The sequence below is a fragment of the Anolis carolinensis genome, chromosome 1 (assembly GCF_035594765.1).
Source record: "Anolis carolinensis isolate JA03-04 chromosome 1, rAnoCar3.1.pri, whole genome shotgun sequence".
Classification (NCBI taxonomy): domain Eukaryota; kingdom Metazoa; phylum Chordata; class Lepidosauria; order Squamata; family Dactyloidae; genus Anolis; species Anolis carolinensis.
The window spans coordinates 80,002,555-80,029,689 of record NC_085841.1 but is presented as its reverse complement, the minus strand read 5'-3'; the positions used below and the strand labels follow the sequence as shown (position 1 = coordinate 80,029,689).

Genomic DNA, 27,135 nt, shown 5'->3' with positions numbered 1-27,135 from the left:
TAATAATGTTTGTTGTTTTAACCAAAGTGTATGTTGTCTTGGCTCTAGAAACTCTACAAGACCCTCAGCGAAGTAAAGCTTGAAGTGGAAACTGTTATCAAAACAGGAAGACAAATTGTACAGAAGCAACAGACTGACAACCCTAAAAGCATGGATGAGCAACTGACTGCACTGAAATTTCTTTATAATGATCTGGGAGCACAGGTAAGGCTTGTCATCTTTTACTAAATGTAGCTTTATTTTGCTATGTAAACTCAATTTGAATTGATAGCTTCTGATTTATTTCCTGATTTATTTAACGATTACTTGGTGCTGTTGTTATTGTTACCAGTCTAGGTTTTTGTGCTTGTTGTTATCTGCTGTCAAGTCAACTTTGAAAGAGATCTCAAGTTCTCCAAGTCACCCTATCATCAACAGCTTACTTACAGTATATGTTCTTAAATGTCCTTTTGAGTCTTTTGTTGATTTACAATGACCCTATGAATATTGATGGTAAGGCCTTCCTCTCAAGTGTAGTTTTTTTTTTTTTTTGGAGAACTGTCTTCTCTTACGTGAAACTGAATTTTTATTGTTTGTTTATTTATTTATATTATAGCTTGTTCTTGGAATAAGACCCAAGACGCCTCATTGTGTGGCTGGTTAAGTTGAGTTCCACTGCTGGGTAAATAAAAGCAGTTGTAACTATGAAGGGATATCAGTTCCTTTATTTTTTGGTATCACATGGATTTGGTCAAATACTGTCATTGCTACCTATCCTTTATTTTTGAAATGATGATTTTCTTTATGTGTTTTTATATGTCTGATTCCTCATGCAGGTCACTGAAGGGAAGCAAGATCTAGAACAGGCACTGCAGCTGTCATGTAAATTAAAGGATGTATCTTTCTCCTTGTCAAAATGGTTGGAGGCTACTGAGGCAGAGTTAGTACAGAAGTCAACTTCAGGAAGTTTGCTTGCTGATTTGGACACTGAAATTGCATGGGCCAAGGTAAAAAAAAATGTTTCCTCTCCTTCTTTTCTGTTTCAGCATTATTTATTTCTTAATGAACATCCTCCCTGTTTCAACCTTGAAGCAGTTGTAAACAAATATGGGACCAAGCTTTTGTCTAGCAAGTTAGTGCAATATGACTATATGGAATAGTGAAATGACTAATGCAACAGTCTTCGATTTTGATTCTGCATGACATGATTTTAACAATTGCTTTAATATTGTTGTTTGATTTTTGGTTTTAATGTATATGTTATTTTTACTATATGTATGTTCATGGCATCAAATTGTTGCCTTTCTGTAAGGCTGCTCTGAGCCCCCATCTTGGGGTGAGAAGGGTGGAATATAAATGTAATAAATAAACAAATAAACAAACATAACTAAACTGCAGCCTACCTCAAACTTTCTAATATATGTTTAATGAATAATATTTGAATGGAGAAGAAGGCACAGAAATTTACCAAACCAATGGCAAACCCTCTCAAATTGGCTTGAAGTGGATTAACAGTAATTCCCATTTTTAGTGATCTGTTTGATAGCCAATTAGCCATCCATCTGCAAGGATAGCAACAGGTGAAGAACAGTTCGATAAGGCAGGAACAAAGACATTGGAGAAGAAATATATGAAGGGCTGTTATGCAGAAGATGGAACAATCTTGTATTGGCCTACTCCATAGGGTAGGACTTAAACCATGGATTCAGAATCATGAAAGAACTTTATGATGATAAAGAGTTCCTCATCAGTGGGATGAACTTTCTTGGAGGGCAGTGATCTCTCCCCTTCACTGAAGCTTTTCAAAGAAATGACCTTTTTTCATAGATGCTTTAACTGTGGATTTCTTGCATCAACAAGGGATTGGGCTAGATGAACCGTTGGAACCCTTTCTTGCCAAAAAATAGGCTTCTTTCTTTGTGTTTCTGATATTACAGTTAAACATACCCAGTTCTGGTCAGTTATTAACATTTATACCCCATATCTAACCATTGTTTGCAGTTGATATGTAGCAATGCAGAAAAGAATTTGATGTGAGTTTGAAAGCCAGATTTTTGAATAGTCCCTAACAATTTTGCTGCTGTGTAGATGGCATTCAATTGTGGGAAAGCATTCAGTCTTTGATGATTGTAAATAGAAGCTTAGCATTTAGAATATTTGGCATTTCTTCCCCCATGTCAATTTCCAAAGCCATTACACATGACCACTATTGTTTATCATTTACTCCTATAGAATACTATACAAGGCAGTGGCATTTTGGCAAGCTTTGGAGATATTTAATTGGCTGTGAATGTGAAATTTTACTATATTTAACTATGAGGTTTTCTAAGCTTATCATATCTCTATTCTTCCTTTACTGTCTTTTCTCCAAGCTGAAAAGGATGATTTAGCACCTTAAAGATATCTCTGCAATTTCATTGCTTTTTTATTATTTTATTTATTTATTTACAGTATTTATATTCTGCCCTTCTCATTCCGAAGGGGACTCAGGGCGGATCACATTATATACATATAGGGCAAACATTCAATGCCCATATACACATAGAACCAAGACAGAGACAGACGCAGAGGCAATTTAACCTTCTCCTCAGGAGATGTTCAATTCTGGCTACGGGAGGGAGCAACTGCTTCATCATCCACTGTGACAGCACTTCCTCATTCCAACGTCGTAAATTAGTTAAATTTGCCTCCCCACTTTATAAGTGGTACCCTACTTGATAGATGCAACTGTCTTTCAGGTTGCTAGCGAGCAGGGGCTATTTTTTATTTTTATTTTTAATTGATGGGTGATGGCCTCGAACTCATGACCTCTTGGTCAGAGTGATTTATTGCAGCAGACTGTTCACCAGCCTGCACCACAGCCCGGTGCAGGCTGGTGAAAACCCTTTCCCCCCTCAAATAGTTGTATTTCAGCAGCCAAAAATAAAAGGTACATTTAACACAGTGCCCAGAAGTGTGTTTCTTTTTCTATTAATGTAATACAGCTTGTTTTAATTATTGATTGCTATTTTAGAGAATGTCATGGTTAGTCAATTATTTGCCTAATTCAGTGCAAAAAGTCATTAGCCTACAAGGAGACAGGTTGTGTATAGGGAATTGATGTTAAAATGGAACAAGATAATTTCTTTGTATATTAAAAAAAGGAATAGGAAGTAGATCTGTGAATTGTTAGGTGTGCAATCTCAGAGAGGGAATAAGCAGTAAAACCAGCAGCTGCCTTCATCAAATAGTTGGAATGCTTCTGCGTGTTGCTCATAAAAATAGCAACCATTGAAGAATTTCAGCCATTCATGGGAAAGGCCAAGAGGCAATGGTATACTTCTTTATCTAATACTAGCTTGGAGACCCGGCGATGCCCGGGTCATTTGAGAAAGGCATTGTTTGCCTGTGTTCCAAGTGTAGCCTATATCCAATGTCAGCTGGGTTCAGTGGGTGCGGGTGAGCTCCAACTCCCATATGCAAGTCCCATCGTCCAGTGTCCATCCCCCTCCAAACAGAGCCAGTATGTAGAATAGGTCATGAGGGCTCCATGTACCATGTTTGGTCTTGATCAGTCATTTGTGTGGGTCGCGGTGCTCTCAGGAAGTGAGTGAAGGTATTGGAAGTCCCATCGTCCATGGTCCACCATCCTCCAAACTGCACCTGGGTGTAGAGTGAGTCATGGGTGTTCTCTGTTTGAAGTTTGGTCTTGATGAGACATTGATGGGGGTGACAGTGGTCTCAGGAAGTGAATGAATATACTGCAAGTCCCATCATCCAAGGTCCAAGCTCTTTCAAATCTCACCAAGATGTAGAGTGGGCCATGGTGGCTCTATGTGCCAAGTTTGGTCTTGATCAGTCATTGGTGGGGGTCACAGTAGTCCCAGGAAGTGACTGAAGATATTGTAAGTCCCCTCATCCACGGTCCCTCTTCCCCCAAACTGCACCAGGATGTAAAGTGGGCTACCCTGCACCTGCGTGTCAAGTTTGATACAGTTTTGTCATTCATGGGCATCACAGTGGTTTTTTGGGAGGTGAATTGGATGAATGTACTGCAAATCCCATAATCCTTGGTGCACCCTCCGTCAAACTGCTGCAGCATGTGAAGTGTGTCATTTGGGATATGTGTGCCTGGTTTGGTTCAGTTGTGTGATTTGTGGCAGTTGCTGTGGTCTCAAGAAGTGAGGGAAGGTACTGCAAATTCCATCATCCTTGGTCCATCCTGTCCCAATATACATCAGGATGTAAAGGGGTCGACAGGAGTTCTGTGTGCCAAGTTTGGTCCATTTCTATTATTGGTGGGCATTGCAGTAGTCTGTGGGAGTTAAAGTGTTTGAAAGTACTGCAAATCCCATCATCTGTGGTCCATCCTCCCCCAAATGGCAGCAGGTAATAAAGTGCATCGTGGGGATGAAGTGTGCCAAGTTTGGTGCAGATCCGTCATTCCTGTTGGTCTCAGTGGCCCTTTTAATTTCCCTGACTCAATGCTGTGTAATGCTGGGATTTGTAGTTTGGTGAGACAGCAGCATTTCTTGGCACAGCAGGTGAAAGATGTTGAAAAAATACAGCTCCCAGGATCCCATAGCAATGAACCAGGGTAGTTAAAGTGGTGTCAAACTGCATTCATTCTGTAGCATGACTAATCCCCAAGGAAGCTGCGGCAGGATAAACAAAAGAGGCTCCTGGAGTTGGAAGGGTTATCTTTTTCTATGATTTTTCCTTTCCTTTTTTTTGGGGGGGGGGAAGCTTTGTTTTTTTTAAAAAAGGTTTCTAATAACACAGGAACTATAATATGTATCCTTTTTGACCAAATTACAAAGAGGGCACTTTTTGCTGGACCTGTTCTGACTTACAAACAAATTCATCTTAAGAACAAACCTAAAGACCCTATCTTGTTTGTAATTTGGGGACTGCTTGTTCTAGTTTGAAGCCTTTGAGAAATTGTTTAATGTTAAATATATGTGAAGATCTGGCTTTAGTTTTATGAGGCTTATTGAATGAACAAACCAGGAATTTGAATTCCAATTTAAAAGAAAGCTGGATCTTAAAGATGTTTAAAATGGCAGAATGAGTATGATCAGAGAGGTGCTTGGATAATTTCTCAGAAGATTGGGAATCCTTTATTAATTTTATAAATAGGAAAACATGAAGACTTGCGAGATTTTAAGGCGAGTAGCAGAAATATTATAGTTATGAGAAATAAATTAAGAGTTTAAATATTACAGTAGAATCGCGCTTATCCAACCTTCGCATATCCAACATTCTGGATTATCCAACGCAGTCTGCCTTTTAATAGTCAGTGTTTTTGTAGTCAATGTTTTCAATACATTGCAATGCTTTGGTGCTAAATTCGTAAATACAGTAATTGCTACATAACGTTACTGTGTATTGAACTGCTTTTTCTGTCGATTTGTTTTAAAACATGGTGTTTTTAGTGCTTAATTTGTAAAATCTTAACATAATTTGATGTTTAATAGGCTTTTCCTTAATCCCTCCTTATTATCCAACATTTTTGCTTATCCAATGTTTTGCCGGCCCATTTATGTTGGATAAGCGAGACTCTACTGTACTTAAATGCAAAAGAGGAAGAGGGAGGCTGGGGGATTCCAAGTTTAGAAGTCTACCACGATGCGTTTCAAATCCAAAGATTGTTGGAAATACAGTATGCTAAAAAAAGGGCAATTATGGCGAAGATAATAAATAATACCAAAGAAAAAGAAATAATATTTAGGGAATGAAGTAGGAGAGAAGAAGCAGAATTTAAGGAACCCTTTAAAGGAACAATAAAAGTGTGGAAAAAAGGAAAGAAGAAGCTAAGTCCAGGCAATGAGAATAAGAAGGCAACTATATGGCAAATTAATTTCAATAATAATGAAATTATAGGCAGAACATTGAGATCAATTGAAAGTAGAAGAAAAAGGTTAGTGGAGGATTTGTATACAGTAGATGGAGACCCTGTAGAACAAAAAGAAATTCATAATTGGATAGGATCAGGGTGTTGGATTCAAAGCTGGGCTATAAGACAGGAAATGTTTAGACAAAGGGAAAAAAATTAAGAGAACAGGACAGTCCATTTGAGAAGGTGATTAGGAAATGTTTGAGAGAGGAAAAGAAGGTGACAGGAGATCTGTATGAACAAATTATAACGGTAAATGAAGAAATAATAGAGGAAATTCTCCAGACATGGAGAATGGACATGGAAATTGAGAGGGAAGATATACAAAGGGAAATAAGTAATATAGCAAAAGTACAATGTATTAAGGGAAACAAGAAGGAAAATGTTACAAAAATGGTACAGAACTCCTGCACAACTTTCACGTTTTTTACCTGGGATGAAGGATAGGTGTTGGCACGGTTATGAATAAAGAGGGGTGTTTAATCATATGATTTGGGAGTGCGATCGGGTGCAAGAATACTGGAGAATGATTGAAGGAGAAATCAATAGAATCCTAAATCTACAAATAGTAATAGTTAATAGAAATGTACTACATGCGAGGATAATGGAAGTGAAGAATATACCAAAAGAAAAAAATGGTTGACAAATTAATAGCATGTGCACAAATTGTTTTAGTGAGGGGTTGGAAAGATAAAACAAAATGGACTCTGACGAATTGGTATAAGTATATAGTTGATATGTTAAATGTAGAAATCACAAATTGCAAATGGAATAATATAGATAAAATTGAAAAGATTACAATAATCAAGGGGATGTGAGAACCAGTTAAAAACTATTTAGAGAACGTGCTAAGATATGGAGTGGAAAAATTAAGACTGAGATTGATATTTTAAATGTAATTTCTGTAGTTTGTTGTATAAAGTGTATGTACAAGGAGGGGAGGGTGGGAGTGGGATAAAAAGACAAAACAACAAAAACAAATTTAAAAAAGAGTATTACATAATTGCGGGAAGATGACTACTCTTTTATATTTTTTGGTAAAAATGTAGGAAGTCAATTTTAATCACTTTCCCTTATTTTTTATGTGGAGGGAGTGGGCCTAAAGGTAATATAAGATATTTATAATACATTAAGATTGCCTATACCTGGATATAACATTATGTTAATATTCCAATAATATTACATTTAAACAAAAAGAATGTGAGAAATCATAAGTCTTGGGCAGATTGCCTTCTTCCTTTAAACAGTTAGTTAATATAATACTGTAAATCGCACTGTCTAAATGAAGTGCACCAGGTAAAGCAAAGGGATGATACAAACAGTTTGAGATACAACTGTTAAAATGTCATTTCACAACAGTAGATACCATTAAATGAATTGTATTTTTCCTGGAAATTCAGGGTTGGACTAAGCAATCCCAACAGCTCTATAAACTGAGGCCAGTTCTAATTCTTCTTTGAACTTTGAAAAGTCTCAGTTTAGTGGAATGTGTGGCTGCAAAGGCATTCTTAAGTATTAGAATATTCACTGGTTGTGACTTATTTTGGAATAAATTTAGAGCTGCCTTATGTCACATGAAAAGGCAAGCTGGCTGATTTAGAAGCGAAGACATATGTGGAGAATGTTTTGATGCCATCTTTGACTTTGCAGCCCTAAGAAATATGGTGCCATTCTGTTAATAGTTCCTGTTCATTTTTAGAATGTGCTGAGAGAACTGGAAAGGAAGAAAGTTGATCTTAACACTGTAACAGAGAGTAGTGCGGTCCTCCAGACTTTAGTGGAAGGCTGTGAGACTACATTGGAAGAAAAGGTCTGCGTTCTTAATGCTGGCTGGAGCAGAGTCCGGACATGGACAGACGATTGGTGCAACACACTTTTGGTAAGCTGTATAGGTGAATAGTACATTTCTATCCTTCAGGTCCATTTATCTATCTAACATTAAGGGTCCAGAGGCATGAGCATAAACAGGCTAACATGTATTTATGATAATCTTTTCACTATGCAGAGTATTACAAAATGAGGAAGTGCTTCTGAGGTGTGAGACCAGCTCTCAGCTGTCTCAGCAATGCAGGCAGAGATGGAATTTAAATTGTTAAGTAACTGAAGGGACAAGGCAATAAAAGTATAAGATGATGATACAATATGTAAAATCCACTGTGAAAGTGAAATGCTTAACTACAGAGAATTACAAGGTTTATTCAGCTCAGTTCCACGTCTTTGCCATAATCTTCACCCTTACTTGCACTGGATTACATTGCTCTATTTTTTTTTTGGGTGGGATGTTAAAAGTTAAACTTGGTCAGTGTTAAATGTGTCACTAAGATCAGTGGAGGTAAGGCTTTATCAGAGATAGAGCAGTTAGTAAGAAAGGGTTAATACCTCAGGGAAAGGGTTAATAGTTAAACAACTGGTTCATCCTAGTACAAACATTTAGGTACGAAGGTAGAAATTGTTGATTCTAAATTTCTATTTAAGTTCAAGTTGGGTGATTGCAATAGAAGCTATACCAGAATGAATCTAGAAAAGGCTACCTGTTTTATTCCATTACTTCCTTATCTGTTGAGGTTTGAGAATAAGGTAAAACACATACATGAATTTTTGATGTACCATTTCCCATCCTCCCCCTCAAAGGCCCTTCCCTTGCTCTCTTTGTCTCCAGCATCTTTTATAATCTCACGTCCTGTTTGAATTAGTTTACCTCTTCCCAGTTAGATCCCAGCAAAAGTCCCTAGGTCAAGAGATTCGGACTTATGTTTCCTGGAATAGATGAGGAACTGGGATGAGTTGAATTTAGAACACAGGAGGATTATCTAGATGCAAAGATGACCATCTCTTTTCATGCTGCTTGTGCCTTTTAACTTTGCAATTAATTGAACAGTCATGTTCTCATCATGGAAAAAAATGACCAGTCACTATAGATGTTTCTTTTAAAATTGGTTTAACATACATCTTTAAAATGGAACAGTCACTGTATTGTTTTAAAACTTTTATATCAATAGTTGTATTAATACTTTTTTAAAAAACCTGTGAGCTCATCTGTGCCCTGGAAAAAAAGATGGGATATAAAACAAACAATTGATACATTTCATTTTATTAAAAATAAGCTGGGAAATCTAAATTGTGTAAAATAGCTCTAATTTAAGAAGCTCCAACTTGCTAATCTATTATACTAAAACGTATTTAATAAAATTTCACCTTTACATTTTAAAAATCCTAACTTCACTGATTTTAATTTAATCCTATCACTAGTCTAAACCATGATTACGGATGGTGGCGAACTGTTATGATTGAGCCTCGTGGCTCTGTTTCTGACAGGCGTGGGCGTAAGACTCCTCGAGAGTCGGATACTCTCGAGGAGCGAGAGAGAAAAAGACTGCGAGACATATTTGCAGCACCCTCTGACGAAGAGTCTTTCGAAGGGTTCACGGAGAGAATGGAGGAAGGGCTGGTTAGCTCAGAGGAGGATGAGATGGATTGGACTCGGGTAAGGGAGGAATTGGGGGCCACTGGCCATGATGGGACAGAAGATGAATGGGGACCTTCAGGATTAGACCCATGGCTTAGCTGGAGGGATGGGACGGGATCCACAGCTGGAGATGCTGTTGGGCGTAGTCAGAGGTGTTCCAGCTCTGACGAGGAAAGTGATGAGGAAACGCCCGGGTTAAGGAGGACAGCTGACAGTGATGAAGATTTGTAACTGGCATAAAATGGGGCTTGGGAGCAATTGCAAATTGCGTCGGGCAAGGTAATCTGGGCAAACGCTTGGGATCCGTGTGTGTGTGGGACGCTTCCCTGAAGACTTGTGTGCTTTCCTGTGCTGTGACGTAAGTTGATTGAAATCCAGGGTCAGACGGCGGGAGGGATTGTGTGGGCATTTGTTTGTGCAAACCTGTGCTTACTCTTATTAGCTTGACCTTCCGTCGTCTTTCTGACGGACGCCATCTCCTGCTTTGAGAACCCGGACTGAACTGACCACGGCTTGTCTTCCCCCCTTCTTGGACTTGGAAAAACTACAAACGTCTGCTTCTGGCTTTGATTTACGGAACGGAACTGGTCTACTCTACTTCTACAATCCTTGGCTGAATTGCTCGTGTTGGAGATCCTGTCTACTGTGTGTGTGTGGGAGCGACGCAAGTTACTCTAAGCACAGTGCTGGCAGCAGAGAGGAATCTGCTGCCAATTAGTTGCATTCTTTGTATCTTTTGTTCTTTGGCTTTCGTTCTGTTAATACCTAGGCTGAAGCAAGCAGTTTGTTTTTACCCGGATTAAACTCCGGTTTAATCCGGTTTATCTTTTGAACATTTACTTTTGTCCCCTTTTTGCTCCTAAAGGCAAAAATTGCCTGGCCCTTGTGTTTTTACGGGCATTTTTGAGTTCTGTAATCTAATAAACTCTGTTACTTTGAATCTTGTGGCGTTCTGTCCTTGACAGATTGCCCGACGCCCATAAAAAGTTTATTGCAGCAATAAACCCGTCAGGAAGACGATGGATGAGTTAAGAGCCAAAGTAGACCAATTGCAAACGGCCTTAAGCCAAACAGCTTTTGCTGTGAAAGGACATGTTTTGACTCCTGAACGCTTTGACGGAACCAGGTGCAAGTTGCCAACCTTTTTGGCACAAGTGGAGCTTTATTTTTCTCAGCTCAGTGCTCATGCTTTTCCTACTGACACTAGCAAGGTGGCTTTTATTTTGAGTTTGTTGACCGGTCCCGCAGGACAATGGGCCACTAATTTAATTTTGGGAAATGACCCAGTCAAGGACAATTTGAATAATTTCAAAAGGTTGTTAACTGATACTTTTGGGGATCCTCTCCGCACGGAGAACGCTGGGTGGGCTCTGTATCGGTTGAAACAGGGAAAGGGGACTGTTTTGGATTACTTAAATAAGTTTAACCTGTATCGCCACCAGCTGGATTGGGGGGAAAATGCATTCATGCTTTTATTTACTGCCGGGTTAAGTGATATGCTCCAGGATGAATTAGCACGCTTGGAGCCGGCTGAAAGCTGGGACGCCTTAGTAGCTAAGGTGCTGCGTTTAGACGCAAGGTTCGAGGCTCGTAAACACTCAAAAGCAATGTGTGCGCCACCCATGCATGTAACCAGGGCACCTGTGGTGATGGGGGAAGAGCCCATGGAGCTTGGGGTCTTTAAAAAACTGTCTACAGAGGAAAAGAGCCGTAGGAGGCAGCTGGGCTTGTGTTTGTACTGTGGGAATGCTGGGCATTTTGCCAAAAATTGTAATGTGAAACCTTCCCAGCTTTCGGGAAAAGGCCAGCCCTAGTGCGACGTGAGTCCAACGCACTAGGGCTCCTCAAGCAGTCAACTGAGGGGAGGAAGCATGTTTTCGTACCCATTACATTATCTGTTGGGGGAAGGGAACTTGTTTCTACTCTGGCACTGCTGGACTCAGGAGCTACGGTCTCCTATATAGATATTGAGTTTGCTAAGAAGCATGGCATTCCTAGAGTGCGCAAGGCATGCGACGTGTGGGTGGAGGGAGCAGATGGGAGACTGCTGGAGACTGGGGTGGTTAACCAGGAAACCTCAGCAGTAACGTGGGAGGTGCAGGGAGTAACGGGAACGTTTGTGTGGGATATTACGAGCTTGCCTAGATATGATGTGATCCTGGGAATGGATTGGTTAGCTGTAGTAAACCCACAAGTGGATTGGGCAACACGTAAAGTGATCTTAAAGAGGCAGGATTGTTGCACTTTAAACGTTACTCATGCTGATATGGAGGGAGTGCCTGCTGAGTATGGGGAGTTCTCTGATGTATTTTGTAAAAGAGAAGCGGACAAATTACCACCGCACAGGCCATATGATTGCGCCATCAAGCTGGCAGAAGGTGCGAAACTGCCAGCAGGGAGGCTGTATGCCTTGACTGTACCGGAAAGGCAAGCTTTGCGGGAGTTTTTAGATGAAAATTTAGCCAAGGGGTTTATTCGCCCATCTAGTTCTCCAACTGCGGCACCAGTATTCTTTGTAGCCAAAAAGACTGGGGAACTTAGGTTGGTCTGCGACTATCGGATCCTAAACAAATACACCATTCGGGATAGGTACCCGCTCCCTTTAATCTCGGAACTGTTATCAAGGGTACAAGGGGCTAAGGTCTTTACCAAGCTTGACCTGCGGGGGGCCTATAACTTAATCCGTATACGGGAAGGGGATGAATGGAAGACGGCATTTAACACGTGTTTCGGATGCCACGAGTTCCGAGTCATGCCTTTTGGGCTTTGTAATGCTCCTGCGGTCTTCCAGAGGTTCATGAACGATGTGTTCAGGGACCTAATTGACCAATTTTTAGTGATTTATTTGGATGATATCTTGATTTTTTCTAAGGACGAGAAAGAACATCGTCAACATGTCAAGCAGGTTCTGCACCGACTGCGGGCTAATGGGCTTTTCGCCAAGGCTTCCAAATGCGTCTTTCATGTGCCTGAAGTGGAGTTCCTAGGTCATGTAGTGTCAGGTAGGGAACTTAAAATGGACCCACATAAGGTTGACGCCGTCAACTCATGGCAGGAGCTGAAAACTAAGAAGGATGTACAAAGGTTCTTAGGTTTCGCTAATTACTACCGGGAGTTTATTCCGAATTTTGCAAAGCTCACGGTACCTTTGACGCAGCTTCTGCGCAAGAAACAGCCATTTGTGTGGGGGCGGGAAGCTCACGAGGCGTTTCTACAACTTAAGTCTAGTTTTCAATCGGACAACATACTAACCCATCCTGATGTTGACAAACCGTTCGTGGTAGAAGCGGACGCTTCTAGCTACGCGTTGGGGGCTGTATTGTCTCAGAAGGACTCCTCAGGGACCTTGCGTCCCTGTGGATTTTACTCGCGGCAACTAACACCCTTCGAGCAGAACTATACCATATGGGAGAAGGAGTTGTTGGCGATTAAGGTGGCGTTTGAGGTGTGGCGGCACTGGCTTGAAGGGGCACGGCACCAGATCGTGGTCAGATCTGATCACAAGAACTTAGAACACTTGCAAACAGCAAAGAAGTTAAACCAGCGTCAAATCCGATGGGCTTTGTTTTTCTCCAGGTTTAACTTCAAGGTGCAGTTCGTAGAGGGGAAGGCAAACTTGCGGGCCGATGCTTTATCCCGCAAGCCGGAGTTTAAGACCAATGAGCAGGTTGTATGTCAGACCATCTTGCCTACTGCCTCTCTGTGTGTTGTAGATAATGAGCTCGGGTTACATGACCAGATCCTTGCGGCTCAGAGGGATGATGTGTGGACACAGGAGCAACTGATGCTGCTCTCAGCAGGTAACCGTACCATACTGCCGCATCTACAAGATCAAGACGGAGTATTGGTACGCAGGGGGCAGGTCTACGTACCAGTGGGGGCCCTCAGGTTGGAGGTGATTAGAGCCCACCATGACGAACCCATGGCTGGGCACTTTGGCAGATTCAAGACCGTGCAGCTCATTACCAGGAGCTATTGGTGGCCAAAGATGCGGCAAGACATTCTGCGCTTTTGTGACAGCTGCGCCGTTTGCCAGCAGAGTAAGACGCCTGTTGGGCGCCCTAGAGGGTTGTTGTCGTCTTTACCTGTTCCGGACAGGCCATGGCAAATCATTTCCATGGATTTCATTTCAGATTTGCCTAAGTCTGGGGGTTATACTTGTATTTGGGTGGTGGTGGATTTATTTAGTAAACTGGCTCATTTTATTCCTTGTTCAACCATTCCGGCGGCCCCTACGTTGGCCTTACTATTTACTAAGCACATCTATCGTTTGCACGGAGCACCCGAGGTGATTATTTCAGATAGGGCTCCGCAATTTGTGTCACGCTTTTGGAAACATTTCCATGAGTGTTTGGGGACTAAGTTAAACGTTTCTTCAGCTTTCCATCCGCAAACGGATGGACAGTCGGAACGGGTTAATGGGCTCTTAGAGCAATATCTGCGTTGTTTTTGTTTAGACCAACCCACGGCTTGGGTGAAGTGGCTACCGGTGGCGGAATTTGCTTACAACAATGCGGTGCACACATCTAGTCAGCATACGCCGTTTGAGCTAACTTATGGTTTTCACCCACGGGGAGGTGTGGCGCCGTCGACCAATGTGGTCTCTTCGGACCCTGTGTACCGCTCTACGGAAATGGCTGCATTGCATGATGTTGCCCGTCGCTTACTGCTGGAAGCTAAGGCAACGCAGAAGACTCAGGCTGACCGCCACAGGCAGGCAGGGGAGGAGTTGGAAGAAGGGGATTTGGTGTGGTTATCTTCCAAACATATTAAACAGGCTGGGGGAAAGTTTGCGCCTCGGTATTTGGGTCCCTTTCCTATCGTTAAAAAGATTTCTTCTGTTGCGTTTCGTTTGCGTTTACCGTCTAGTTTAAAGGTCCATCCAGTCTTTCATCGTTCGCTGTTGAAACTTGATACCTCTAGTCGTCGTGGTGCTATAGCGGAGGGTATCACTGCCACTTCTCCGCCATCGGGGGAGGAGGCCTTTGTGAGAGGGGATAGTGTTATGATTGAGCCTCGTGGCTCTGTTTCTGACAGGCGTGGGCGTAAGACTCCTCGAGAGTCGGATACTCTCGAGGAGCGAGAGAGAAAAAGACTGCGAGACATATTTGCAGCACCCTCTGACGAAGAGTCTTTCGAAGGGTTCACGGAGAGAATGGAGGAAGGGCTGGTTAGCTCAGAGGAGGATGAGATGGATTGGACTCGGGTAAGGGAGGAATTGGGGGCCACTGGCCATGATGGGACAGAAGATGAATGGGGACCTTCAGGATTAGACCCATGGCTTAGCTGGAGGGATGGGACGGGATCCACAGCTGGAGATGCTGTTGGGCGTAGTCAGAGGTGTTCCAGCTCTGACGAGGAAAGTGATGAGGAAACGCCCGGGTTAAGGAGGACAGCTGACAGTGATGAAGATTTGTAACTGGCATAAAATGGGGCTTGGGAGCAATTGCAAATTGCGTCGGGCAAGGTAATCTGGGCAAACGCTTGGGATCCGTGTGTGTGTGGGACGCTTCCCTGAAGACTTGTGTGCTTTCCTGTGCTGTGACGTAAGTTGATTGAAATCCAGGGTCAGACGGCGGGAGGGATTGTGTGGGCATTTGTTTGTGCAAACCTGTGCTTACTCTTATTAGCTTGACCTTCCGTCGTCTTTCTGACGGACGCCATCTCCTGCTTTGAGAACCCGGACTGAACTGACCACGGCTTGTCTTCCCCCCTTCTTGGACTTGGAAAAACTACAAACGTCTGCTTCTGGCTTTGATTTACGGAACGGAACTGGTCTACTCTACTTCTACAATCCTTGGCTGAATTGCTCGTGTTGGAGATCCTGTCTACTGTGTGTGTGTGGGAGCGACGCAAGTTACTCTAAGCACAGTGCTGGCAGCAGAGAGGAATCTGCTGCCAATTAGTTGCATTCTTTGTATCTTTTGTTCTTTGGCTTTCGTTCTGTTAATACCTAGGCTGAAGCAAGCAGTTTGTTTTTACCCGGATTAAACTCCGGTTTAATCCGGTTTATCTTTTGAACATTTACTTTTGTCCCCTTTTTGCTCCTAAAGGCAAAAATTGCCTGGCCCTTGTGTTTTTACGGGCATTTTTGAGTTCTGTAATCTAATAAACTCTGTTACTTTGAATCTTGTGGCGTTCTGTCCTTGACACGAACAGTGAATATTTTAATCACCAAAATTGCCCTTGTAGTTTGTAGCCACATTTTGAAGATCTAATGAAATACCAGAGATGTACCTCAGGAAATACTCAAGGTCAGATCCATAGAGACATTTTAGGGATTTTCTGCTAGGGCCATCCTCAATAAGATTTGTTATTTGGGTGAGGAGCCAAATCTCAAGAAACCTAAAGTCATTACTCAAAACTATTTTTGAAAGTCTGATCAGTTTTGAAAACAGGTTTCCCATGCAACCTTGGAAGATATCTAAAGATGTAAGCAGAGATTCCCCTTGAGTGTACAGAACTAATTGGAACTTGACCTTGATGGATAGACAAATTGGTTGTTTCATTTTTCATCCACAAAATTTTGTTACTAGTGAAATCACTGCTTTGAAAATAATTTCACAACACACTGGGGACTAGCATAGTGCTGAATTGTTACAAGTCATACCGTTTTTATGAACACTTCCATTTGACAACAGGAAGCAGGACGTTATAGTGACATTGAGTTCATTGTTGAAGTGCTGGATACCATGGAATTCCCTTTCAGGTTTTACAGCAGTTGCTCAGAGTTATGGGTATCTTATCTAGTTCTAAGCAATTCACATGGTAATGTTTACTGTAATTATTATTAAAATGTATTACCTTGTAGTCCCATGTTGGGATGCATAAACCTACATGAACTGTATTATGTAACATAAAGAATGAGGTACCTAAAATACCCCCCCCCCCCAGCTCAAAACACCAGTTAAATACAGAGCCCCACTATATCTCATTGCTCTTTCATTTCCAAAAACCTGGAAACCATGGACTTGTTAGTAGACGAGAAAGTGCTCTTTTAGTTATTGGGACCCATGTTGTTGAAATCTGTGTAACAATAACCCCATTGACTTTTCCAATGGAGCTGAAGCTGAAGGTAGCGGCAACATGGAAAAACAAGATGAGGAAAATACGAGAGCAGTGGTGGCAGCTGCAATGTTTTGTTTTTGTATGGTCTTTAGAACTAAGGCATTCTACTATCTCCTGTAGAATTGCCCAAATCAAACTTCTCAGATATGATGTTATTTTATGTCATGTGTTTAATAATGTTTAATGTTTTATCAGAGGTGGGCCAATTTTGATGTTTATAATGTTTTTATCGAGAGCATTGAATTGTTGCCAAAACTGTGAACTTCCCTGAGTCCCCTGTGGGTTTGAGAAGGGTGATATATAAATACCGCAAATAAATAATAAATAGTGCATTGGCAGCAATGATCCCTACCCATCACCAACAAGGTACTCAGAAATTAAGGAGTACAATATGACCCCTGTATCCATGGACTCATGCATAAGCAAAACTGGATAACGGCAAACCCTTTTGAAATTAATGACATTTGCCTCAAGAGTACCATGGAGTTATGCTGAAGCACCTAGAAAATGCTCAGAGATTTCTTATTTTGTCAGTAGTGGATAAATGAAACCATAGGCACTAGTCCTATTGATACGAGAGTTGTATGATATGCGTCTGTGGCCTCATCTTCCTGTTGCACCTTCCTTCTCCCTGCATGACTGTAAAAAAAGTGCATTGGTAATGTCATGGATTGTGTAATAGACCAACAAGATCTTTCTTAACACCTTGCCTTGGCTCTAATTGACAGCTAGTACAGGTTCTTTATTTATGAACGGATGTAAGTTCTACCAAATCAATCTGTCAGTACCCAGGCAACAGTGGCAGCTTCTGAATGTCTTCAAGGGCAGAACCAGAAAAGGGTACCTTGTAATAGACCATTATTCTATTTATTTGGGCAGGAATACTATGCATAACAGTTGTATTTGTGTTCCAATGAAATCTAAAAATAGCCATTCTTAACCACTACCTGGCCTCAAGTGTAGAGAAGAAGCCACAGGTTTATTACTACTTTTTTTCCCCTAGGGAACATTTTGAAACACATAGTACTTCAGTCTTGTCTGAATTCAGCTTCAACTTACTGATTTGCATCCAGTTCATTATCACCTCTAGACAACCACCTAGGACCTGGGTCTTGAGAGTGATTGGCTAAGCCAAGTAATAGGTTCTTTACATAATTTGGATAAAATACACCATGAAGCTGCAAATTATAGCACCACGCACACAGCAATTTTAAGAAACTTGGAAACCACAGTTCTCTATGTATATTCAATTCTGTCAGTCAGCTTGTGGATATAAAATGTGTCAGGTGAATATGCTGATTAAAGATTTCAACAGCTTCTTTGGAAACCAATGTTTCCCACAGTGTCTAAAAAGTTGCTCTTTTTCCATCTTTCTCCTTCCACTTGAAATGTCAAAACCATTGCTATGGAGTTGTAGCCTGACAACAAGTACAGTAGAGTCTCACTTATCCAAGCCTCGCTTATCCATATTTCTGGATTATCCAAGCCATTTTTGTAGTCGATGTTTTCAATATATCATGATATTTTGGTGCTAAATTCGTAAATACAGTAATTACAACATAACATTACTGCATATTGAACTGCTTTTTCTGTCAAATTTGTTGTAAAACATGGTGTTTTGGTGCTTAATTTGTACAATCATAACCTAATTTGATGTTTAATAGCTTTTTCCTTAATCTCTCCTTATTATCCAAGATATTCGCTTATCCAAGCTTCTGCAGGCCCGTTTAGCTTGGATAAGTGAGATCCTACTGTACTATGTATAGGAATGTAATGAAACCTTAGAAATAATTTATTTTGGTTATTGTAAGCAGCTTTTCTATCAATGGTTTTTCCTAACTTTGTAATAATCCTAAATTTCCTAAATTTGTAATAATAACTTTGCCTAGTGATGATTTTTAACACCAAAAATCCTGATTTAATAATGGATTGTAGTCCTTTTAAACACAACTTATGGTCTATGGGCTGGATGTGACCCCAATACCTTGATTGGATGTGTGTGCATAATTTCTTTCCTGCCATGTTCAGTAGTGCCCCAAAGTCTTGGGTATTGTTGTTGACCATTTTGTCATATTTTCAGATATTTGAGGGTCTCTTCACTTTTCACTGCACAAGCTTTTTTCAAAGCAAGGCTGGCTGAAAAAATAAGGAAGTGTTTTTGAAAAAAAAAGTTTTGTACAACCCCACAGAACAAAAAAAAAAAAATGAAAATCTGCCTAAAAATATGTTTAAATAACCAATAGAACCCCCTAAGCAGTGTTGTTGGCTATTTTAAGGTGTGTGATGCATGAGAAAAACATGAGGTTGTTATTCTCCAGCATCAGATGTAGCTGACCCCTAATTCAGTCTCCTCAGCAATTGCCCATAACAGTATAATTATTTTATGTTTTAATATACAGTACTATATAAAATAGCCCAAGAGCTAATGTGCTGTAATGGTTTGCATGTTGAAAAGAATTCCAGGAAAAAAGTGTTCGAATGCCCACTCAGCACCCCCTCCTATTGATTTTAGGCAAGTTCCTCTCCATCTCAGAGACAGACAAGGGCAACTCCCTCTGATCAAATCTTGCCTAGAAAACCCTGTGGCAGGTTCAGCTTAGGGTTACCTTAAGTCAGAAATGACTTCAAGGTACGCAGTCCAATAACAATTCACAAACTCGATCACTATTGACCTCTCTTTTGAAGTGAAGGCATGACTGATACTTGTATGTTTTTCTTGGGGAATATGAGTCAGATTCATAGAAACTGCTATTCAGGGATAACCTCTACTAATAGATAGGGTGAAGGACTCATGGGGTGGGGTGAGCAGTAGTGTGAGCATTTTACCAATTTCTTGGAAGACAATGCTGTACATATGCACCACATGTATTTTGTTCTCTGAACTTGCCTGCAGACTGCAATTGTAATAGAGTACACTCTCACATTTAAGTAACATTCACATGCTGGTCTAGTTCATCTCAATAATTAATGATAATTTGTGGAACTGGGATGCCACTTCTATGTGTATCTCTTTCTTTGTATGGTGGGACAGCAAATATTTTGCCTCAGCCAGCAAAACTTATTCAACTAACCTTGCATAGAAGTGGATAATAGAAAATAGTGGGATGAGACTATCTCTGTTTCAGTTTTATTTGTTTTTGTGTTGATGGATCTATTTAAAAGTCTTAGCACCCAGTGGGCCAAAAATCCAAATAAATGTGATGATGACTGACTACTGCTAAGGTTTTCCTATCAAAATAGCAAACACTTGCATTTTATTGATCTTTCTCTAGGTATTTTTCATTGATTTATCTTTGACTTTGCTTTTCAGAATCACCAAAGTCAGTTGGAGATTTTTGATGAAACTGTTGCTCACATAAGCACTTGGCTGTACCAAGCTGAAACCCTGCTAGATGAGATAGAGAAAAAGCCAGTCAGCAAGAAAGAAGAGACAGTGAAGGTGGCAAACCTCATTTCTTACTGATGAAGCTTATACAGAATACTCTATGAAATATTGCCAAATTTCTCAGTTGATTTCCTTCTCTGTTTAGTACAGATCTTGCTCTGTTCTAAACACTAAAGCCCATACTGTTTTTCTTTTCTTCTCAGCGCCTGACATCAGAGTTAGATGACGTTAGCCTCAGAGTTGACAATGTGCGTGACCAAGCTATTGTCCTAATGAATAGTCGTGGTGTGTCGTGCCGTGAGCTTGTGGAACCGAAATTGGCTGAATTGAACAGGGATTTTGAGAAAGTGTCACAGCACATCAGAAGTTCTAAGGTGAGGATGGAAGATCTGCAAAGTGAGACTTCTAGGGAAGTTATATGATTCAATGTACTGCAGGTCCACATCCAGATAAGTACACTGCACTGGGGGATGTTGGACTGAGACCATTATCGATTTAGTTAAACAGAGCTCAGTAAATTTGATTCTGTGTGACCCTGAACTTCTCACATCTTCTTCACCAAACGCAAGTAAGACAGAATCTGATGGGGTTTGTAAAGCTATGTAAGTAGCATTCCTTGTAAAAGGCATTTCACAAAAGGCATTTTCCTAGTGAGAATCTCTTGGTGTGGAAATCAGCTTAAGTTTTGGATGACTATCCCAATTCTGATTTTCAAGTATGGCATTATTTCATTCTTGAACTGAGCTAACAAATCTGTGGTCAAACGCTTGTTGCACCCAGGACTCTGCTGGCACTTCAGACATTTTACTCCTGCAGGCGTGTTGTGCATATACAATTACTGGTGCAGATTTTTGTTATTGTTGTTGTTTTGTAGCATTAGCACTCTTATGAACAAAGACATGCTAATTTGTGTATCTGTGTATTTTTCACTTTTGTGCCAGATGTTTTTCAATCTGGAGGGCCACAAAATGTTTGTCAAGCAAGAGCTGTATGGACCTTCCATGGCTTCTGCAGATCTTGATAAATTTGAATGTGAGTTACAGGACATGCTGAATGTGGTGGAGAAGCACATGGAATCAAAAGAAGATGAAGAAAAGGTTTGTGAGCTCAGCATAGAACAGAATAACACATTTGTTTTCATTTATACTGAGTATACTAAGGGCCCTTCTACACTGCCCTATATCCCAGGATCTGATTCCTGGTTTTCTCTTCTTTAAACTGGATTATATGAGTCTCCACTGCCAGATAATCTGGGATCGGATACTGGAATATAGGGACAGTGTGGAAGAGGCCTTAGAGGCATGAAATTGGTTTTCCTATGACTGTACAGAAAGCTCGGAGTTGTTGCAGGATGTAGTAAATAGCCACCCTACCTGTTCCAGATAGGTTACTAATTGTATTAATGTATTTATTGCACTCAATTGTTGCATCCAAGTGTCCATATTTATGCTGATTATAATTTTTATTAAGAATGATGCATTTACTGCTGCTACTCACATTTCCTGAGGATAACATTAATCTGAAGGGTATTTGCTTTGTTGACCAGTGTAGTGCAGTTTGACATCATGGCTACTGCCATAGCTCAATGCTGTGGAATCATGGGAGTGGTAGTTTGGTGAGGTAGTTTTTTGCCAGAGAAGGCTAAAGACTTTGTAAAACTATAGTTCCCATGATTCCATAGCATGAGCCATGACAGTCAAAATAGTGTTGCATTGCATTAACTCTACAGTCTAGATCACATATAGTTTGTGAACTGGTGTTACTGTTTTAACACAGAAAGGAGCTCCAATGGAGGAGTTCTTGAGTGGTGAAAATCTGTAGCTTTTAACAAAATAAATGATATACTGTTAAATTCAATTTGTAAGGGTCTTTCCTTTAAAACTGTAATTTAATTTGAAATATATATCAGATTGCAATGCAGGAAAATGTTGTCACATCTACATTTATATCTTCAAACTGAAACATGAACATGAATCATGAATTATGATCATTGCCAAAGATACACCCCTGGAGAAAATATTTGTTCTAATGAGGTTAACCATTATAAACAACACAGTGTGTTATATTTGGTTTTTAAGTGTCCTGGTGTATCCAGAAGCAGACACAAGTGCTAGAACCCAGGAGGTGACATTTTGCACATTACTAGCATCATCCACTGATCCAGTATAGATAACCTTGTATCTCTCTTTCACACCCACTAATTTTCTGGAGTTAACATATTTTTCACTTCTCAAGTTATGAATATTGATGGCCGTACCAGCCAAATAACATGAATATGTAAATTTTTATTTCTTGAACAAACATTTTACGCAGTTACTATTATCTATATACTTTTGGACACATGAATGCTATGGTCCAATCCTTTTTCTGTAGAGAAGTTCTTTCTAGTTATGTTTATGTAGAACTGGATAAATATTTTATGGAAATCAAGGATAGAAATTATGTGAATTTATTGAACTTCAACTACCAGCAGCCCTAGGAAGCATAGCCATTGGTGAGGGATATTGGATGTTATAGTTCAACAACATCTGGAAGGTTACATAGTTTCCATCCCTCATGTGAACCACTGTATTTTGCTTCATATCTTTGGATGTATACAAAGGGAGGAAAACATTGATATTTCTGCATATGTAATCAATCATGACAAAAAGCATGGGGTCTTTATTGTCAAAGGTTTAGCTCAGGCATGGACAAACTTTGGCCCTCCAGGTGTTTTGGACTCAATTCCCAGAAATCTCAGCCAGCTTACCAGTTGTCAGGAATTGTGGAAGTTGAAGTCTGAAACACCTGGAGGGCCAAAGTTTGCCCATGCATGGTTTAACTCCTAGGTAATATCCAGACTGTTTAGCTGCGAAATCATATGAAGTTTATTTATGGCAACCAGTATGTTCAGAAAAATGTATGCATTTGATAATGACTACATAATAATGAGGCGTATGTTTTGATTTTTGTGATCTGTCTCCTTGCCTAAATTCCAAGATATTTAGTTAGAGCTGCTATGTGTTGGAAATAATCTCTCATTTGGAAAAATGAATATAAAAGTGTAATATCACTCTATGAAGAAAGCATTGCTTGGCTTTGCTATGAATACATATATTGGGGATATGAAATTAAAGCTAGTTGTTTGTCTCATTGGGTAGATTCATTGAGTCAGTAGAACTTAAAAAGGTTGACTCTCTCAGTGAACCTATTTTAACACTTGAATCTAGCTATTTGACTTCCCGATAGATGCTTACTCTAGGGATGTAACCCTTCACAAAAGAGAATGAAAAATTTAAAACATTCAAATGGCATTTTATATTACAAGATTACAGTTACAAATGGCAAAGTTTCACCTTTTCCAATGATTTTGAAACTTTTAAAAACAAAAATGCAGTTCTTTGTGTAATTTTGTATGCAGAAACTTTTGTTGCTTTTTCTGCCACGGCCAAAAAAAGACTTGATATTTTCAATCTTGTACAAAACTGAAGATTCAAGTGGATGACAATTTTTTTAACTGAGATGACTCAGGCTGTGAATATAGGCTTTATCACTGAGGTTGAGAGAAATTCTTAGTTCACAGCAGTTGTGTATTTGACAATTTATTATACTTAATACATACTATAAACTTCATCTCATGATCTCTGGATGTGGTGGACTACATTCTCCCAAAAGAGCTAATGCAGGCTGGAGGAGATGGACGTTGTAGTCTAACACATCAAGAGAGTACAGTTTAGAGACTGTGTCTTTCACAGACAGCTATCTATTGTTACAAAACATGTTTTATATGTTTGTTCACATTGTGATTTTATAATTTTAGCTAGATGACGAGAGAGCACAAATTGAGGAAATATTGCAAAAAGGTGAGCAGCTTTTACAGCAGCTTACAGAAGACAGCAGGCGAGAGAAAATTCGTTTGCAGCTTTTGCTTTTGCAGACCAGACAAAGCAGCATGAAGGTCAGTTAAAATTTATTCCCCCTAAAGTATTGGAAGTATTCACAATTGAGATTATGTGAAATAATCAGAGAACTGTCAAGTTTGAAGAAATATCATGAGCCATCTAGCAATGAATCTAAAAATGCTTTCTCTGAGGCACTGTGTTCTCCACCACCCAGTAGGACTCATACTTCAAGGCCACATTTTCCTGTATCTATCAGAAAATCATCTTCTTATTACCCAATTTCAGATTATCAGTGGCACTGAGAAAAAACAGGTGTAGTTTCATTCAATTTAAGAACAAGGTCCACTAAATATTATCATTATGACAACTTCCCATTCTAATATGTAAATAGTACTTTCCTGTCATAATCCTGAAATTAGAGTTGCGGTTATATTAAATAGATTCTAATCAATTAGTTCACCATTAACTATTTCAGTCTTAAGTAAATCCCACTATACTCAAACCATACTTCTTCTTTATAGGTCAGTGGTTCTCAACCTGTGGGTCCCTGGGTGTTTTGGCCTACAACTCCCTGAAATCCCAGCCAGTTTACCAGCTGTTAGGATTTTTGAGAGTTGAAGGCCAAAACATCTGGGGACCCAATAGGTTGAGAACCACTGGTATAGGTGAAGTCTCTATCTTCTTTCCTACCTCCATCAAAAAAAGGGGAAATTTATTTATTTATTTATTTAATTTATATACCGCTCTTTTCCCCCAGGGGGACCCAGAACGGTCTTACATAATGGCAAGATTAATGCCACATATAATACAAAATATAGTAAAACAAACGATCGTAAAAACACACTTAAAAACCAATATCATACCCCATTTAAAACAGTAAAACACTGTGTGGCCATTACAACAGGGGCAGTAGCATTGGGCCAAAAGTCAGAGCCAGTCTGTATTCAATTACACATTAATCCAGCGAATACATCAGATTATATCAACCGTATCTTAGGATGGGCCAAAAGCTTGGTCCCACATCCAGGTCTTCAGAAAGATGCAGTAGATCAGAAGATGCAGTAGAAATGTCTTTCTACTGCATCTTCTCTGCAGATGGTTTTAATTCCCCACTCAAAGGAAAGTGATAGATGTTTCCTAATCCAGAAGGGTCCTTCTTCAAGGTCTCTGAAACAAATGGAGTTTACTGCATGTGCACAGTATATTATTCAGAGCCATCTAGAACTCTTAAGTATTTTGGCAGTCACCCTGCCTCACCTGGTCCATGTGATAGTCTTATTCCCACTCAGACCTTCAGTTCCTTTTTATTTGCTAGTGGTGCAGCATCAGCATTGAAAAAAATGCTGGTGAGCTGTTTGCTTCTTTCTCTACTAATCAGGGACCCCATCTAACACAGGTTGAATTCCTATTACCTAATATGTCTTTCAACTAACCAGGAGTAGTTCTGCCTTGTCTGGATTAAGTTTCAAATTGTTTGCCCTCATTCAGTCCATTACAGATGACAGAAACTGTTTTAGGACCTGGACAGCTTCCTTGGCTTTTGATAGAAATAAGTAATAGAGCTGCATGTCATCTGCATATAGATGGCACTGCACTCCAAAACTCCAAATGACCTCTCCTAGTGGTTATATATAAATTAAACAGCATGGGGGACAAAATAGAGCCATGAGGGACCCCACAGGACAATGGCCAATGGTCCCAACAGGAGTCCCCCAGCACTACCTTCTGTGTGTGCCCCTCCAGGAAGGAATGGAGCTATGGTAAAACAGTGCCTCCAAGTCCCATCTCAGTGAGGTGGTCTAGTAGGATATCATGATCGATGATGTCGAAAGCTACTGAGAGGTTCAGGACAACCAACAGGACACAATCTCCCTGTGCACTAATTGTTAATACTCCAGGAACAGTTCAAATTATAACAAGTTATGATTTTGGAAAATGGAGAATAAAGCAGAAGAGTAATGATGAATGCCATGAAATTGACATAATCCCTATTCCATTTGTTCCTTAAAGCAAATTTGGATCATATTTTTTTAAAAAATCAACCTTCTTCCTGGTCCTTTCAGCTATTGATTTATTATCATTGATTTCTTTCATTATAGGAACTCAGATCACTACAACAGAGACAGGTGGTAGAAGCTTCTCCTTCATTCTCTCCATATACTACAGAAAAAGGTCATTTACATTGGCTGAATGAGTCTGATGGAAGTCTTTCTGGACAACAGAGGGCAGAAGATGAGGGAAAATTACAGGTAGAAAAATAATTTCTTACAGTTGTTTGAGAAATCATGTTTCTAGGTTATAGTAACTGATCACCCACTCATATTTTTATCTACTAATATGTGGTACTAGATGATAATCTTTATTATTATTTTTATGATGCTGAAAAACTGAACATTGTGTAAGATTCAGATGAAAAAGTAAAAAGCCATTGATACAGTAACTGTATTTCTCATTGATCAAATATGATGTAGCAGTTTGTGGGGTGGATTAGGGCCCTCAAACACTGGGTGGTAAAGCTGGGGCAATCTGGTGTGACTGTGATGGTCATAAGCACCACGCTGAATTTGTTGTAATTCTGCCTTCTTACCCAATTCTAATAGCACAAATGCAACTGTGACAGCCAGGCACTTGTAAACAATTCCACAGTTAGCAGAGAGGGGCGGTAACACAGCATATGCCATCCCCTTCCCATGTGGTACTCAGTGTTGGCAAAGTATGATGGTGATGTGTTTACCTGGAGAGCAAATTGGGCCGATTTGGACTCGAATCAAGTGTCCAGACTGCTGCAAAGACTGGGCCGGCATACTCCAGGGTTTCTCCCAACTTTGTCTAAAACTGGCTAATATTGATATAAAGCAAGAAAATCCATGATAGTCACTGAAGGTTGGCATATCCCATGGGGATAGCCAACAGTGGATCGGAAGTTAGCCCACTTTTCTTTATCCTAGGGCACTGGGAGACCAGGGTTTGAATCCCCACTTGGCCATGGAAACCTATTGCGTGACATTAAGCAAATCACACTTTTTCAGCCTCAGGGGGAGGTAAGGGCAAACCCTTTCTGAATGCATTCTGCCAAGAAAACCCTATATTATGTTTGCTTATGGTCACATTAAATCCAAAATTAATTGAAAGCATACAACAGCAAGAAACTCAGTTAAGGAAAAGGGTATTTTTCAGCACTGAAGTATAGCAACAGTCATCTATTTTGCATTAAAGCTCCCACAACCATTGGTCATACTAGCAGGGAAGGCTTATGATAGTGATAATCCCAAAACATCTGAAAAGCATAGGACTGGGGAAGATAAAGCTGCAAGAATTTCCTATCTTCTATTGAAATTGATACATTGCCCTGTAGGCAATCTGTCAAACATTTGAATTTCTAGTTGTGGAACTTTATAATTGAATGAATTAATCTCATTATGACTTTTCTGTAACCTTTAACCCTAGAACCAATTGACACTGACAGTAGAGAATGTTAAAA

General features: G+C 40.1%; 1 protein-coding gene across 3 annotated transcripts in view; it reads left to right on the top strand.

Annotated features, from left to right (window-relative positions):
- utrn (utrophin) overlaps window positions 1-27,135 on the top strand; it is a 456,383-nt gene that overhangs the window by 149,957 nt on the left and 279,291 nt on the right. For all 3 annotated transcript variants that reach the window (XM_062977769.1, XM_016998724.2, XM_062977776.1), the window contains 8 exons: window positions 49-204; window positions 816-986; window positions 7,554-7,733; window positions 19,699-19,827; window positions 19,977-20,147; window positions 20,715-20,870; window positions 23,573-23,710; window positions 25,754-25,903. In XM_062977769.1, coding sequence (XP_062833839.1) covers window positions 49-204; window positions 816-986; window positions 7,554-7,733; window positions 19,699-19,827; window positions 19,977-20,147; window positions 20,715-20,870; window positions 23,573-23,710; window positions 25,754-25,903 — 1,251 coding nt within the window. The remainder of the gene's footprint in view (window positions 1-48; window positions 205-815; window positions 987-7,553; window positions 7,734-19,698; window positions 19,828-19,976; window positions 20,148-20,714; window positions 20,871-23,572; window positions 23,711-25,753; window positions 25,904-27,135) is intronic.